The following is a 14067-nucleotide window of genomic DNA, read 5'->3' as shown; positions in this document are numbered from 1 at the left end:
CTATAGAATATAACTATGTTAATCATAAGTAAAGGATCATTAAATCCTTATTGTGACATGATTGTCCTGGTCCGTATCAACCAAGACCTATACTAACAGATGGATGAGATTATGCTCCATCAGCTTGGGATAGAGGGGAGAGAGGTGTGGGGATAAGAAAGAATGGTGAGGATAATTTGGAGTTATCATTAAAACACTAATGTATAAGTAGATGCAAAAGTATAAGGATCTGAAGGTATCCTCACGGTTTATTTCTTTTTCATCTTTACTTCCTGCCATTGTAAAATATAGTATTCTTTTCTTAAACAGTAGATATTATCTTAGATTTTGCTATAACTAATTATATATAAGCTAGCCTATTAGAATTTGGTTTAAAATAATTTTTACTTTTCTGTCTCTTTATTTAGGTGTAATGTCCAGTACTTGGGATTTGTATGATTCTTACAATGCTATGGAGCTTTCATCTTTAGCAGCAAAACAATCTATGCTTGAATCAACTAGTAGAGCAAGTATACCTCCTAAAGATCGAGAGCAAAGAATGCCAGGGAGTACTATAGAAAAAAGTAAGATTTCATTTATTTCATTTTTTAAAAAATGGAATGTTTCACGAATTTGCATGTCATCTTTGCACAGGAGCTATGCTGTATTGCTCCAATATTACTATATGTGCTGCCTAAGCAAGCACTCTTTCAGTTTTTTTAAAAATGATGTTTGCACATGCCATTGTAAATAAATTCTTTCTTAGTAGTTATAATACTCTCTGGTGGAACATAAAACTACAACTTTTACTCAGAAATAGTATTGTTACTTTTTCACATCATCTTGGACTCCGAACTAAAAAAATTAATTTTTCTTGGATATCTGTCAAGAGTTTCAAAGATTCTATCTTCTTCTGTTGTTTCTTTACTTGCTTTTAAGTTCTCTTTCATACGTGTGGGAACATGTGGGTTCCATAATTTTCTGTTTTTCTTTCTGTAGACTATAGTTTATAAGAAAAAGAACATCTGCTAGCTCTGTAACAACTTAAAATGGAGATAAATTGATGACCATGGCTTTTAATTGGGGATGATTTTACCTCCCCGGGGGACATTTGGCAATATCTGGGGACATTTTTGGGTGTCATGACTATGGGGGCATCTTTTGGGTCAAAGCCAAGGATACTACTAAAAATCCTTTGGTACACCAAACAGCCCTGATAAGAAATTACCTGGCCCAAATATAACACTACAAGGTTGGGAAATCCTGCATTACAACTTTAGCTTTTAGTGTTTTAAATTTTAAGATTAAATGCTTATAATTAAAGTCAACACGAAATTTTAATCTTTCAAATATACTTAGCAATCTGAAAGAATTTTTACATAGTCCAGCTATAAGGAATTTGTTAAGTTCCATTTCTGATTGTTTTGTGGTTAGACAGTTTTACTCTCCCTATTCTGAACTTTTGAGTCATTTTTCTTATAAAATAATATCACTACATATAAGGAGTAGTCCTTATTTCAGAATAACTACACATTGGCAAGTTTTGTTAAAATTTTAGCAAATTTTCATAAGGTAAACTGAAATATTTCTATTCTCACTCATTTTTACACAAAGACAAATGTAATATTTAAAAATAGGAAATATTTTTGAAAAATCAAGTTTAAGGAGAATTGATAATTTTCAGAAAATAATTACCATATTTATAACTGACTACATTTCCTTCAGAGATTCTGGATCTACAGGACTTACCACCTAATAGTTTGGTCTATCGTTATATCTTAAGATTAATATTTTAAAAAATTAAAACTTAAAAAACATGTCACCTATATTTTTTTTTGTTTTTAAAAGTTATATTTGTAGTCATGTTGACTATAGCTATGTTTTACTGGAAGTTGTTTGTAAAATAAACACCAGTTTATTTTCCTAGAGAACAATGAAGGGAAAAATGAATTATTAGTTATTACTAAAGAAATATTTATTTTTTCTTTAAATGTTAATGTCCATATGCTTTTAGAAGCTAAAATTTTTCCTACCAAAAGTTGCTAGGAAAAACATCAATCTTAGACTGAAAATTACATTGGGACTTCAAAACTGGATATACATATTCCACCTCTGTTAAGGCCACTGACACAGAAAAAGTGTAAGTGGAAGGTCCTAAAAAAAAGTCTCAGTTTGTGGATATTTAATTTCTTGTGTATATGGATGTTTTTAAAGGCAACAAGGGGTCATAAAGCCATATCAATATTAAAGAACTACAGTACAAAATAAAATAAAAATATATTTTAGTATTATAGCCAATTAAGGGGATAGGAGAGAACCGACCTAGGAAAAGGGAGAAAATGAAAAAAATAGGAAAAGATTGGCAACAGAGCTGAATGATCAGATTTATTGAGAATGTAAGGGAGATTCAGATAAAAACTAGGACTAGATAACCTCTAGGGTCCCTTTTGCGTCTGAGATTTTATAATGCAAACACAAAGAAAAAAGTTAAATATGGTCCATATTTGGTTTAAGAAATATTTCTATTCCATTTAAACTTTGAAGATACAGGTTGTATTTTAACCTTCTATTATATTCGAGGGAGGAAAAAGGACCATGATTTTCATCTTTGAATATATGTAAGACCCTATCTCAGTTCATAGAGAAAGATTATTTTCAATTTTCTCTCATGGGATTTTTTTAATGGAACCTTTAGATTTTAAAAAAGTAATAGACATTTCAAGCATAGGTTTAGATTTACAGAAAAATTGAGCAAAGAGCACTGGGAAATGCTTATAATTTTTTCCTTCATTCCTCCCCCAACCACAGCTTCCCCTATTGCTAACATTTGGCATTAGGGTGGTACATTTGTTACAACTGATGAATCAATATTGATACATTATTATTAACTGAAATCCTTAATTTACAGTGAGGTTCATTCCTCATGTTGTACAGTTCTATGAGTTTTGGCAAATGCATAATGACACGTTTCTATCTTTACAGTCTTGTAAAGAATAGTTTCACTGACCTAGATATCTGTACTTCTGACCATTGCGGATCTTTTTATTATGTCTGTAGTTATGCCTCTTCCAAAACGTTATATAGTTGGAATCATACAATATGTAACTTTTTTCAGACTGGCTTCTTTCATTGAACAATATGCCCTTAAGGTTTCTGTGGTCTTCTCACGAGTTGACAACTCATTTACTTTTATCACTAGATAATATTAAATTGTATGGATGTGCCATGATTTGTTTCTTTATTTGTTGAAGGATTTCTTGATTGCTTCTAGTTTTTGGTGACTATGAACAAAGCTGCTATAAACATTTATGTGTAGGTGTTTGTGTGGACATAACTTTTCACTTCATTTGGGTTAACCTAGGAGTACAGTTGCTGGATGATATAGTGAGAGTATGCTTAGACTCTTAAGAAACCTTGAAACTGTCTTCCAAAGTGGTTGTACTATTTTGTTATTATCATCAGCAGTGAGTGTTCTTGTTGCTCTTCATTCTTGTCAGCGTTTGATATCATTACTTTAAAAAATTTTTAAGCTGTTCTAATGGATGTATAGTGGTATCTCATTATTGTTTTTTTCTCATTATTGCTTTAATTTGCAATTCACTAATGATGTGTGATGTTGAAATATTTATTTATTCATTCATTCATTCATTTAAGAGAGAGAGAGCACAACACTGAGCTCGATCCCAGGACCCTGGGATCATGACCTGAGTTGAAAACAGACCCTTAACCAACTGGGCCACCCAGAAGCCCTGAACATTTTTTTATATATGTTTACTGGCATATGTGGATCTCCTTTGCTGAAGTGTCTGTTTGAATTTTTTGTCACGTTTAAAGTTGGACTGTTTATTTTCTTACTGTTGAGTTTTTTGAATTATGATAAATTAAGTTCTTTATCAAAGAAGTGTTTTGCAAAATTTTCTCCCAGTTTGGGGCTTGCCTTTTCATTTTCATAACAATCTTTCACAGACCAGAAATTTTAAATTTTAATAATTTAATAATTTTAAAAATTTAATAATTTTCAATTTAATATATTTAAATTTAATATATTTTTTACATTTATATTTATATTTAATATATTTTTTCTCTTTCAGATTGTGCTCTGGTATTGTATCCAAAGATTTATTACCAACCCCAAGGCCACCTAGATTTTCCCTTATCTTTTTTTTTTTTTTGAGATTTTATTTATTTATTCATGGGAGACACAGAGAAAGAGGCAAAGACATAGAGGGAGAATCGGGCTTCCTGTGGGGAGCGTGATGTGGGACTTGATCCCAGGACCCCGGGATCATGACCTGAGCCAAAGGCAGATGCTCAACTGCTGAGCCATCCAGGCATTACTCTTACCTTGTCTTATAAAAGTTTATAGTTTTGTGTTTTATATTTAGATCTAAGGTTTGGGATGCCTGTGTGGCTCAGTGGTTGAGCATCTGCTTTTGGCTCAGGGCATGATTTCAGTCCAGGGATCAAGCCCCACATCAGGCACCCTGTGAGGAACCTGCTTCTCCCTCTGTCTATGTCTCTGCCTCTCTCTCTGTGTCTCTCACGAACAAGTAAATAAAGTCTTTAAAAAAATAGATCTAAGGTTCATTTCAATTAATTTTTGTATAAGTCATAAATTCTATGTCTACATTTTTTGGGCATATGGATGTCCAGTTGTTCATATGTTGAAAAGACTTCTTTGAATTTTCTTGCTGCTATATCAAATATCAGTTGACCAGATTTGAGTAGGTCTATTTCTGAGCTTTCCATTCTGTTCTACAGATCAATTTGTCTATTCTTTCACAAATATCATATTGTCTTGGTTAACTGGAGCTTTATAGTAATTCTTAAAATTGGGTAGTATCAGTGTTTTATTCTTCAGTATTGTGTCAGCTATTCTTGGTCTTTCGACTGTCCGTATAAACTTGAGAATCAGCTTGTCAATATCCATAAAATAACTTGGTTGGACTTTGATTGGGATTGCACTGAATCTATAGATCAAATTGAAAAGCATTGGCCTCTTAACAATATGGAAACTTCCTATCCATGAAAACTTACTTGTTTGGATCTTCTTTGATTTCTTTCCTCAGAGTATTGTAATTTCCTCATGTAGATCTTCTACATGTTTTGTTAGATTTATACCTTAAGATTTAACTTTTTAATGGTAATATTAATAGTATTATGGTTTTTATTTCAATTGTTCATTACTGGTTTATAGGAAAACCATTGACTTTTGTATATTAATCTTGTATATTGTGACCTTGCTATAATTGCTTATTAGTTGGAAAATTTTATTTATAATTTTTTAAAAGATAGATTTATTTATTTATTTACTTATTTATTTGAGAGAGAGAGAGGCAGAGACACAGGCAGAGGGAGAAGCAGTCTTCGTGCTGGGAGCCCCATGCAGGACTTGATCCCGAGACTCCAGACTCCAGGATCACACCCTGGGCCAAAGGCAGGCGCTGAACCACTGAGCCACCCAGGGGGATCCCCCAAATTTTATTTTTTTATAATTTTCATGGGATTTTCTACATAAACAACTGTGTCATCTACAAAGTTCTTTTTCTTTCCAATTTGTATAACTTTTATTTCTTTTCTTTGAATTATTATGTTAGGACTTCTAGTATGATGTTGAATAAAGGTTCCTAGTCTTGTTCCTTATCTTAGTGGGGAAATTTTCGAGTTTTCACCATTAAATATGAAGTTATGTGGAGGTTTTTCAAATCGAGTTGAGGAAATTCACTTCTGTTCTTAGTTTCCCGGGAGTTTGTTTGTTTGTTTTTTAAGATTTATTTATTTGAGAGAGAGAGAGAGAGAGAGGGAGAGAGGAGTTGTACGTGTGAATGGGAGGAGAAGCAGAGAGAGAGAGAAAGAGGCAAACCTCCCCCACTCTCCCACCTCCCTCCCCCCCCCCCCCCACCTTCCCAGCCCCATTGAGCTCAGGATCTATCTCAGGGCTCAATCCTGGGATCCTGAGATCATGAGCTAAAATGGAGTCAGATGCCTAATGGACTGAGCCACCCAAGTACCTCAGTTTTTGGGACTTTATATCATCATGGGTGTTGGATTTTTGTCAAAAGAGTTTTCTGAATTTAATGTGACTTTTCTTCTTTAGCCTGTTGATGGGATGGATGGATTACATTATTTTTAAGTGTTGCACTAGCTTTGGATACCTGGAGCAAACCCCACTTTGTTGGGTTGTTTAATTCTTCTTATACACTGTTAGATTTGACTTGCTAATATTTTGTTGAAGATTTTTGTGTTGTTCTCATAAGTAATATTGTCTTGTAATTCTCCATTTTTGTAATGTCTTCATCTAGTTTTGGTATTAGAGTAATGCCAGCCTAAGACAATGAATTGGGAAGTGTTTCCTCTACTTGTTTTCTGAAATAGATTGTACAAACATTCTTTAAATGTTTGATATAGTTCAGCAGTAAAACCATCTGGGCCTATTTTCTATTTTGGAAAGTTACTAATTATCGATTCAATTTCTTTAATAGAGATAGGCTTATTCAGATGATCTGTTTCACGTTGTGTGATTTCTTGTCTTTCAAGGAATTGTTCCATTTCATATAAATAATCAAATCTGTGGACATAGAGTTGTTCACAGTATTTCCTTATTATTCTATTGGTCTATGAGATCAGTAGTGATGGACCTCTATTATTACTCATACTGGAAATTTATATGTTCTATTTCTTTTCTTGGCTAACATAGCTGATGATTATGAGTTTTATTGATTTTTTCAAAGAAATAACTTTTAATTTCATTGATTGTTTCTGATGATTTCCTGTTTCCAGTTTCCCTGATTTATGCTTTAATTTTTATATATATTTGTTTCCTACTAGCTTTAGGCTTATGTTGCTCTTCTTACTCTAGTGCCCTGAGATGGAAGCTTAGATTACTAATTTTTAGTTTTTTCTTCTTTTCTAATATATGCATTCAAAAGCTATAAATTTCCCCCTAAGCATCTTTTTGTTGCATCTCACACATTTTGATGTTATATTTTTATTCTAATTTAGTTCAAATATTTAAAAATTTTATTTGAGACTTCTTTGACCTATTTTTTATTTATGTATTTTTTTAACTTCCAAATGCTTTGAGATTATCCAGCTTACTTCTCTGTGAATTATAGTTTAATTCCACTGTGGTTTGAGAGCATATTTTGTATGATTTCTATTCTTTTAAATTCGTTGAAATGTGCTTTGTGGCCCAGAATGCTCTAGCTTGGTGAGCATTCCAAGTGAGCTTGAGAAAAACATGTATTCTATTAAAATAGTGTTAAAGTCTCCAATTATAACAGTGGATGTGTCTGATTCTCCTTGCAGTTCTATCACTTTTGCCTGAAATATTTTGTAGTCCTGTTTTTTTGTTGCATAAATGATTAGAGTTGCTGTGTCTTCTTGGAGAATTGATTTCTTTTTTATTATGCAATACTCCTCTTTATTTCTGATAATTTTTTTTTTGCTCTGCAGCCTACTTTGTCTGAAATTAAATATAGCTACTCCATCTTCTTTTGAGTAGTGTTAACATAGTATATATTGTTCTATCTCTTTACCTTTAATCTATCTGTGTCTTTACATTTAAATTGCATTTCTTATAAATGATATTTTTTTAATGTGGACTGTATTATTATTTAGGCATGACAAGACCAACAGATCAGGACACTATTGCCATTGAAAAGAATGTTATACTCACAGATCTCAAGAGGAGGGGACATTCTATGCTGTGGGCTACATAGAGAAGCACCAGGATTGGTCAGGAGGCAGAAAGAATGAGGGGAAAATGTGGCCAAGAACGTTTGTTGTGGTTTCTGTTAGTAGAATGGGAGAACCCAATCTAAACATATGGATAATTAAAAGTCGAAACCTTTCTGAGCTGTGGTCATAGAGAGATGTAATAACAGAAGAAGGTCAAAGACATGTAATGATGTTGTCTCTCAAGATGGAGGAAGGGTGTGGGTGGCCTCTAGAATCTGAAAAAGAGGAACGCCTGGGTGACTCAGCGGTTGAGTGCCTGCCTTCAGCCCAGGGTGTGATCCTGGAGTCTTGAGATTGAGTCCCAGATCAGGCTCCCTGCATGGAGCCTGCTTCTCCCTCTGCCTATGTCTCTGCCTCCCTTTCTCTGTGTCCCTCATGAACAAATAAATAATAATTTTAAAGAAATAGAATCTGAAAAAGATAAGAAAATGAATTCTCTAGAACCTCTAGAAAGGAACATAACCCTATTAACTTTTTAGTTTTAGCCCAGTGAGACCTGTGTCTAACTTACATAACTTTAAAATAATAAATTTGCATGGTTTTAATTTGCTGAGTTTTTGATAGTTTATTTTCTCATGAACAAAAAAACTAATGCAGTGGTATAGCATTTTTATAAAACAATAGTCAAATTGGACCTTTATCTGAGGGCTAATAATCTTAATTCAATTTGAATAACAATATATAGAGATATACATTACCTATGAGGTTATCACTGCTTATCTTCTGACAAACAGTATATTTTTGAATGGTTAAGAATTCCAAAATGAAATTGCACTACTGGATATTTACCCCAAAGATACAGATGTAATGAAATGATGGGACACTTGTGCCCCAAAGTTTATAGCAGCAGTGTCCACGGTAGCCAAACTGTGGAAGGAGCCATGATGTCCTTCAACAGATGAATGGATAAAGAAGATGTGATAGATATATATATCTCACATTATATATATTATATATATAATATATATATATATGATATATAATGGAATATTACTCAGCCATCAGAAAGGACGAATACCTACCATTTGCTTTGATGTGGATGGAACTGGAGGGTATTATGCTGAGTGAAATAAGCCAATCCAAGAAAGACAATTATCATATGGTTTCACTCACTTGTGAAATATGGGAAATAGTGAAAGGGACTATAAGGGGAAAGGAGGGAAACTGAGTGGGGAAAATTAGAGAGGGAGACAAACAATGAGAGTCTCCTAACTCTGGGAAACAAAAAGTTGCAGAAGGGGAGGAGGGTGGGAGGATGGGGTAATGGGTGATGGGCACTGAGGATGGCACTTGATGGGATGAGCACTGGGTGTCATACTATATGTTGGCAAATTGAATTTAAATAAAATATTTAAAAAATATTCCAAAATGAGATTATATATGTATATGTTCTATGTGCTTGGTACATAAAAACTATTCAATAAATGTCTGTTGAAGTTGTTGAATATTGGAGGAAAACAAATAGTAATGACAAAATGGGATTTTTATAATGCTTAGAATACATTAATTGTGTAATACTATCTAAATAATTTTATCATTGCATCATTTTGTATTTTACAGGTAGTGAAGCTAGTTCCTTAATGGATATAGAAAATGTAATTCTGACTACAATCCATGAGGATGAAGAAGATCACTCAGAGACAATATTGAAATCTGACAAGTTTCGTCAGGACTTATTTTTTATGGAACGAGTTCTAATGGAAAATTTATTTCAGCCAAAACTTGCAGCTTATCGTCAGCTTCGTATTTTAAAAGGTATTTTCAAAAATCACATTAGGAAAACTCAAATAATAATAATAAAAAAGAAAATCTTAAATAATTAAAAGAATTAAATGGAGTTATTATTTCTAAATGTAACCTCCAGATTGGATTAACACTTACCAAAAGACACATTTGTACAGCTTTTAGCATTAAACATCCAAATAACAGAGTTCAAACCCCGCAAAAAGAGGTAGTCTCTTAAACTATAATCTTCATAAGCTTCCGTGGCTCTTTTCTCTCACCCCTGCATTGAATTATTTTCTCACATTTAAACCCCCTCTCCAGGGGATCCCTGGGTGGCTCAGCGGTTTAGCGCCTGCCTTTGGCGGAGGGCACGATCTTGGAGTCCCGGGGTCCAGTCCCACGTCGGGCTCCCGGCATGGAGCCTGCTTATCCCTCTGCCTGTGTCTCTGCCTCTCTCTCTCTCTCTATGTCTATCATAAATAAGTAAAAATAAATCTTTAAAAAAATATATATAAACCACCTCTCCATTGCCACTGATACTTTCCAGATTCTGGTGGTTATTACCACTCCCTAACTTTATTGTAAGGGCATTCTTCCTATGTTTATTGCTGCAAATCCCATCTCATATGTTCACAGAATATTTTGAAAGATTTTAGAGATTAATTCAACCTTTCAGTTTTTGAATAAGGAGGATGGAACATATAGAAACTTTCCAAGTGTAGAGTCTATGACAAAGGTAGGCATTCAACCAAGTTCTTCTGATCTCATCCCAATTCTCTTTCCCCTCTACTATCCTGGTGGGCTAATGGGTTTGAACCTGGAACTTAACTGTTAAAAAACCTTCAATAACTTCTCATTGCCTAGAATAAATGATAAACCCTAAGATTTCCCTTGTGCTATTTTCCAGTTAAATCTTACTTCCCATAAGCAGGCATTTTATCTGATATTTCTCATCATAGATGAACTGTTTTGGTACGTCAAAAAGTGGGATCATACAGTAAGTACAGTTGACTCCTGAACAAGGCAGGGCTTAGGGATGATGACCCTGGCACAGTTGAAACTCCAAGTATAACTTTGGACTCCCCCCCCCCCCCCCAAAGTTATCTACTAATAACTTACTGTTAACCAGAAGCCTTACCAATAGCCTAGTCAAGTAACACACATTTTGTAGGTTGTATATATTTTATACTATATTCTTACAATAAAGCAAGCTATAGAAAAGAAAATATTATTATGAAAATCATAAGGAAAAGAAAATACATTTACGGTTTTGTATATACACTAACCTGGGCCAGGGTCAGTGACAGGGACTGCGGTCCTGGGCCCAGAATAGCAAAGTTCTGCAGTCTGGTGGCCTCAGCTCAGCAGTAGCAGCTGCTCAGTGGGCCCATGGGTAGTGAAGGCAGTCTAGAGGCACAATAGAGCTGTACCACTGCCTGGAGTTGTATACCAGGTGTACCACCTGAAAGTGGCCATTTCAGTTGGAGCCAAGCATGAGCACACTGGTCTTTAGGAGGCCATGAGGCAGGGGGCTACCACAGGGAAGAATCTGCACTAGACCTGCAATGAGACCAAGGCCTTTGGCCTCCCTGGAGCAACTTTGGAGCAAGTTGGTGGAGGACTCTGGGGGACATGGGGCTGGCTCCCTGTTCAATAGCATCCTTGCCTTCTGGGTGTGATCATCTTTAACTCAGCCTTCTGCCTGATAGCCCTCAATGTAACACCTGACCATCATATCCTCACTTAGGGCTACCTGCAGACCTTTCCTCAGGGGGCATCCCCAGGTACTTATATAGCAAGTTCTACCTCTGTGCCAGTGCCTTCTGTTCCATCTTTGGAGACTGGGGTGGGCAGTTATAAATAAATGCCTTGTGGCTTTTGCTGTTAACTAAAACAAAAACAAAAACAAAACAAAACAAAACAAAAAAACCTACATATAAGTGGACCTACACAGTTCAAACCTGTGTTTTTCAAGGGCCACTTGGATGCTTTTGTGTCTGGCTTCTTTCATTCAACATAATGGTTTTAAGACTCATCAAAGCTGATGTGTGATAAGTGGTTCGTTTTTTTTTTTTTCTGAGTACTGTTCCGTTTTATGAATATATCATAATTATTCATATATTCATTCCACCTATTTATGGATACCTGGACTGTTTCCAGTTTGGGGTTTTTATGATAAAGCTGCTATGATCATTTTTGTGTCTTTTGCAGACATATATTCTAATTTATCTTGGGTAATTACCTAGAAATGGAATTTTGGGTCACTGGATAGATGCACATTTGACTTTTTTAGAAACTGCAAAATACCTTTCTAAAGTACTTGTCCCACCTTATGCTACCACAAATAATGTACAAGATTACCAGTTGCTCCATATTCTTAATAACAGCTGATGTTGGCAGTTCTTTTAGTGTTGTTCTAAGGACTAATCATGTTGAATTTGTGCACTTTTTTTTGACCACTTACGTATCTTCTTCTGTGTAATGTTTGGTTGAGTCTTTTGCCATTTTAACTTATCTTTTCTTTTTTTAAAAAAATTAAGTTGTAGGAGCTTATTTTCATATATTCTGGAACATGCTCTTTGAAAGATACATGTATTACAACTGTTTAGTCTAAGTCAATGACTTCCCAATGTTTTTCTTTTGATAGCACAAGTTATTAATTTTGATGGAGTCTTATCTATCACTTTTTTCTTTTGTAGTTAATCTTTCCATGTCATTTTTAAGATATCTTTGCCTGCCTCAAGATTGCAAATATCGTTGTCTTCTTCCTAAACTTAAGGAAAAGCATTCAATATTTTATCATTAAATATGATGTTAGGTGTAATTTTTTGTAGCTGTCTTTTGTTGGTTTGAGGAAATTTCCTTTGCTTTCTAGTTTTCTAAACATTTTCAAGGATAAATGGGTGTTGAATTTTGTCAAGAGTACCCAGGATAGCCAACATAACATTGAAGGGAAAGAACAAAGCTGGAAGACTGACATTTTACCTGACTTTAAGATTTATTTTAAAGCTATAGTAGTCAAGGCGGTGTGGTATGGCAAAAGAATAGACACATAGATCAGCAGAACAGAATAGAGAGCCCCCAAATAGATCCACATAATTGTAGTCAACTGATCTTTGACAAAAGAGAAAAGGAAATAAAATGGAGAAAAGTTAGTCTTTTCAACCAATGGTATTGAAAAAATTGGTCATTTACACATAAAATAAAGAATCTAGTCACAGACCTAATATCATTCACAAAAATTAACCCAAAATACATCATAGACTTAAATGTACTATCCAAAACTATAAAGCCCTTAGAAGTCAACACAGGAAATAATCTTGATGATTTTAGAGTGTGGCAATGACTTTGTAGATTTAACACCAAAGGCATTATAAACTTCTCTGTAAAAGGTATTGTTAAGAGAATGAGAAATCAAGTCACAGACAGGAGAAAATATTTGCCAAAGACATATATGTTAAAGGACACTTCCAAAGTATAAAAATATTTCTTAAAAGTCAATAAAAAAACAACATGATAAAAAAATGATCAAAAGAACTTGTTAACAGACACTTCCTCCCAAAAATATACACATAGCAAATGAGCGTATAAAAAGACAACATCATATGTCATTAGGGAATTGAAAACTAAAACAACAATGAAGTGCCACTACATACCTATTAGAATGATGAAAATTCAAAACACTGACACCACCAAATACTGGCAAAGATATGGAACAAGAACTCTTATTCTGGGATTGCATAAAGTTTAGCCACTATGAAAGACAGTTTGGCAGTTTCTTACAAAACTAAACATACTGTTACCATATGGTCCATAATCACACTCCTTGGTATTTACCCATAATCACACTCCTTGGTATTTACTCAATACTTTAATACCCATAAAAACCTGCACACAAATGGTTTCAGTAGTTTTATTGATAATTCCCCAAACTTGGAAGTAACCAAGATTTCCCTCAGTAGGTGAATGAATAAATAAATTGTGACATGTCCAGACAATACAATATTATTCAGCACTAAAAAGAAATGAATTTTCAAGCCATGAATGGATGTGGAGAAAACTTAAAGGCATATTACTAAATGAAAGAAGCCAATATAAAAAGGCTATATATGGTATGGTTCCAAATGTATAGCATTCTGGAAAAGACAAAAATATGGAGATAGTAAAAAGATCTTTGATTGCTAGAGATTTGAGGGCTAGGAGGAACTAATAGGCAGAGCAATACAATTATTAGAGAAGTGAAACTATTCTCTATAATACTATAATGGTGAGTACATGTCATTGTACATTTGCCCAAACCCATGGAATGTACACATCAGGAGTTAACCCTAATGTAAACTATGGAGTTGGGTGATAATGCTTTGTCATTGTAGGTTCGTTGATTATAACAAATATATCACTGGTGCAGGATGATGATTCTGAGGGAGGCTATGCATATATATGGGTTTGAGGGTAGGGGAACTCTCCACTTTTAAGTCCAACTTTTCTGTGAGCCTAAAACTTCTCTAAAAAGTCTATTAAAGATAAAGCTATTAACATATACTTAAGGATTTAAGGAAAATAAGAATGATGAAAGCTATATACAGAACCAAATGGAACTTCTAGAGCTGAAAAATATAATAC

The 14067-nt window shown here is 34.2% G+C and overlaps 1 protein-coding gene and 1 pseudogene across 1 annotated transcript in view; one reads left to right on the top strand and one right to left on the bottom strand.

Annotated features, from left to right (window-relative positions):
* DNAI4 (dynein axonemal intermediate chain 4) overlaps positions 1-14067 on the top strand; it is a 101874-nt gene that overhangs the window by 52243 nt on the left and 35564 nt on the right. Inside the window, 2 exon segments of the mRNA XM_072820690.1 lie at positions 408-563; positions 9280-9474. Of these exon segments, the coding sequence (XP_072676791.1) occupies positions 408-563; positions 9280-9474 (351 nt within the window).
* LOC140631297 (U6 spliceosomal RNA) lies at positions 589-685 on the bottom strand (annotated as a pseudogene).

The sequence above is a fragment of the Canis lupus genome, chromosome 3 (genome assembly GCF_048164855.1).
Source record: "Canis lupus baileyi chromosome 3, mCanLup2.hap1, whole genome shotgun sequence".
NCBI lineage: Eukaryota > Metazoa > Chordata > Mammalia > Carnivora > Canidae > Canis > Canis lupus.
The sequence above is the reverse complement of the archived record's forward strand: the minus strand, read 5'-3'. Positions and strand labels throughout refer to the sequence as shown.